Raw genomic sequence first — 2,895 nt, 5'->3', positions numbered from 1 at the left:
AAGAGGGGGGGGGGGGGGATCATATGGACCAGACTAAAAACTCAGAAACAGACGAGGATGGGCCCAGGAATAACATTAGGAGTAAGTGTATTTTGAAACCGAAGCATGTTATGAAAACTACCATTGCTGCAATGTAACCAAAAATGTGTTCTTTTACCTGGAAAAGATGACAAAATCCATTTCAAAACATTAGGGAAGAAAAACCAATCATCAAAGCATTTGCTTTGGGATTCTTCAGGGTAATTATATTCTTCCATGTTAATGGAATAGAGAGGCATGAGAGCTGAAATGCACCGCCTTCTTTCTCCGGGAAATCCACCGCTCGCTTCTGCATTTGGCTACCGGAATCATTCAGGGCAGCTATCTATTACGAGTCTAAGATGGAACCAAATACCAATCCCAATCACGCGTGTAAGTCAGATACTGAAAATGCAAATCCACTTCACGAGCACAAACCTTTGGAACATTAAAGGATCCGGATTGAGATTTCGAGCACCGGGCAAATGTCAGCAGACGTTTCCACTCGACCCAGTTCAAACAAAACCATACGTTTTATTGAACCATGTTGAATCAGGATTCAGGCAACAAAGTGCAGGAGAATCATAGTGACTCAGGAAACGTATGCAGAGGTATCAGACTTCAGACATGAGGTGTTTGATCATGCTTTCGAACACACCTAGATGACTATTCATCCCAGTGGTATTCAAACGTGAATAATACACACATTCACAGAAGAACCCAAGAAACATCAAACGCCATTCGATTCAAACTACATTGTTCCAGATAACCTTTATGATCTGATCGGTTCACAGAGAAAAATCATGGATCATACCAATAACAGAATAAGAACGGGGACTTTTAATTGATCAAGAGGGTAAGGCGCTACCTCCTGTGATGCTGGACAAACTTCGAGTTCTTCGCGTCTTCCTCTGCATATCATCGTCATTTACAGCAATTAGGGTTTCCACAATCAGCAATTCCAACAATACAAGACACGGGGCGACAAACCCGATACAAACTCGAAATTCCATGAACGACGATCAATGGGAAGCAATTTCATCAGTTTCGGAGAGATCGGATGGATCCGTCGACTTACCGGTGAGCCCAGCAGTGAACTTGGTGATGATGGCGCCGGTAACGGCGAAACCAGTAATGAACGGCCAACAACGTTTCCATTCCCTCTTGAAGAACACGGGCCATGGATCGAACAGCCTCATCTCTCTCTAGTGCCGCTATCCTCTCCCCGGGAGATTTTCTCTCTCTAATTGAATCTTTTGAGCCTCAAACTCAAACTAAATTCTTAATGGGCCGTACATTATACGGCCCATTTATGTTGTCCTGAGTCTTCGAGCAGTGAGGCCCACTTGCCATCACATGGATCGACTTTATTAGCCGTCGATTAAATTAAATCAACGGTTGTTGTAGGCCCACTTTATATCGGTTCATTTATTCTCCCAACCAAAGTTTAGGCGCCCCATTCCTTTAGGTTTAGCCCGCGCGGAATCATGATTACAAAGCCAATGTCAAGAGGTATTTGGCTATCACACGGATCACCTTTATAAACCGTCGATGAATGATAAATCGACGGTTCATACGTCATCTGAGCTCTCACTGAGATCGAGATCTACAGCCGTCGGATCTAATCTTAAATCCGAGGGTTTAAATTAAAATGCCCCCTCCTTGCATATAAATAACCTCCGTGTCTTCTTCCCAACCATCACAAATCCTAGCAGCCTTTCATTTCATTGAAGTAGAAGAAACGAAAGCTAGTTTTCTCGAGAAAATCGAATTATCCTGGGAAAATGTCGGGTCGTGGAAAGGGAGGCAAGGGATTGGGCAAAGGAGGAGCCAAGCGTCACAGGAAGGTTCTGAGGGACAACATCCAGGGAATCACTAAGCCAGCGATTCGGCGGTTGGCTCGTAGGGGTGGAGTCAAGCGTATCAGTGGTCTGATATACGAGGAGACTCGTGGTGTCCTCAAGATCTTCTTGGAGAATGTCATTCGAGACGCCGTCACTTACACCGAGCACGCTCGGAGGAAGACGGTGACCGCCATGGACGTCGTCTACGCACTCAAGAGGCAGGGAAGGACACTTTACGGATTCGGTGGTTAGGGTTTTCAGCTTTTCGATTGCAAAACTAGTGAAATACCAACGGGTTGTTTTTGTTTTTGGCTTTGTCCAGAATCTGTCTGTATTTTTTTAGCGATTTCGATGGCGTTAGTGGTTTGTGTAATTAATCGTTGCTCAATGCTCGTAATTCCGAATTTCGTTCCGACAAGTTTAATGGAAATTTCTGAAACTGTGCTATCCAAAGCAATGTATCTGTAAATCCCCGATAGAATCGGACAAAGGACAAATCTTTTGTGGCGGAGCCATTTCAGTTCCAAGATGCTGTGTTCATTTTCTTATCCAGATCTGTTTTTTTTAATAAAAAAAAAACTTGCCCAAATTTGTATATAATCTGGAGACAAACGATTCCAAACATTTCACAAGTCTTAATTTTCCATTGTAGTCGTTGCAGAGGAGAGAATTTATTGCCTCGAATCTCTCTCTCTCTCTCTCTCTTGACATTTTCCTCTCTCCCATACATACCCGTTATTCCCACTACCCAAACACCAGACATATACGCGAAACCGATACGTACATGCACATGCATGCAAGTGTATACATGCTTTCGGAAATGTATTTAAGCCCCAACACCCATGGAATCTCAAGGTACCCTCTAAAATTTTCCGTCTCCAAATCCGCTTGACCATGGCTTCAAAATGCATTGATGACTGTATGAACGTAAACGACGTCGTTCGTGTCCGCCCGACAACCTACGCGACACTACACAAGTGGCCTGAGGCCGAGGCCGAGTTCGTACGGTCGATCAGCCGTGGCGGCGGCGGCG

The 2,895-nt window shown here is 44.4% G+C and overlaps 3 protein-coding genes across 5 annotated transcripts in view; 2 read left to right on the top strand and 1 right to left on the bottom strand.

Moving 5' to 3' along the window:
- Positions 1 to 70: 70 nt before the first annotated feature.
- LOC104814874 lies at positions 71 to 1,281 on the bottom strand. 3 transcript variants are annotated; one of them, XM_010543093.1, is made up of 3 exons: positions 1,097 to 1,281; positions 887 to 929; positions 71 to 338 (listed from the first exon to the last, which is right to left on the bottom strand). In XM_010543093.1, exons 1-3 carry the CDS (start codon positions 1,215 to 1,217, stop codon positions 182 to 184), a joined length of 321 nt encoding a protein of 106 aa, XP_010541395.1. In that variant the 5' UTR covers positions 1,218 to 1,281; the 3' UTR covers positions 71 to 181. The 3 variants fall into 3 exon arrangements, with proteins under 3 accessions (XP_010541395.1, XP_010541396.1, XP_010541397.1); XM_010543094.1 differs by having other exon boundaries at positions 71 to 328; XM_010543095.1 differs by lacking the exon at positions 71 to 338 and having other exon boundaries at positions 623 to 929; positions 1,097 to 1,277.
- A 430-nt stretch (positions 1,282 to 1,711) lies between these two features.
- On the top strand, positions 1,712 to 2,389 carry LOC104814873 (histone H4). Its single transcript, XM_010543091.1, has one exon. The coding sequence runs from the start codon at positions 1,803 to 1,805 to the stop codon at positions 2,112 to 2,114; it is 312 nt and encodes a 103-aa protein (XP_010541393.1). The 5' UTR covers positions 1,712 to 1,802; the 3' UTR covers positions 2,115 to 2,389.
- A 58-nt stretch (positions 2,390 to 2,447) lies between these two features.
- The window catches only part of LOC104814872, a 1,085-nt gene continuing 637 nt past the window's right edge, over positions 2,448 to 2,895 (top strand). The window contains exon 1 of the mRNA XM_010543090.2: positions 2,448 to 2,890. Coding sequence (XP_010541392.1) covers positions 2,757 to 2,890 — 134 coding nt within the window. The 5' untranslated portion in view covers positions 2,448 to 2,756. The remainder of the gene's footprint in view (positions 2,891 to 2,895) is intronic.

Source organism: Tarenaya hassleriana, unplaced genomic scaffold (genome assembly GCF_000463585.1).
Source record: "Tarenaya hassleriana unplaced genomic scaffold, ASM46358v1 Cleome22, whole genome shotgun sequence".
Lineage (NCBI taxonomy): Eukaryota > Viridiplantae > Streptophyta > Magnoliopsida > Brassicales > Cleomaceae > Tarenaya > Tarenaya hassleriana.
The sequence above is the reverse complement of the archived record's forward strand: the minus strand, read 5'-3'. Positions and strand labels throughout refer to the sequence as shown.

Coding starts and splice junctions, on each gene's coding strand:
- LOC104814874 (XM_010543093.1), bottom strand. CDS start 1,217: ATGAGGCTGTTCGATCCATGGCCCGTGTTCTTCAAGAGGGAATGGAAA. Junction 930..1,096: donor GTTCACTGCTGGGCTCACCG/GTAAGTCGACGG, acceptor GATGATATGCAG/AGGAAGACGCGAAGAACTCG. Junction 339..886: donor TTTGTCCAGCATCACAGGAG/GTAGCGCCTTAC, acceptor TGATTCCGGTAG/CCAAATGCAGAAGCGAGCGG.
- LOC104814873 (XM_010543091.1), top strand. CDS start 1,803: ATGTCGGGTCGTGGAAAGGGAGGCAAGGGATTGGGCAAAGGAGGAGCC.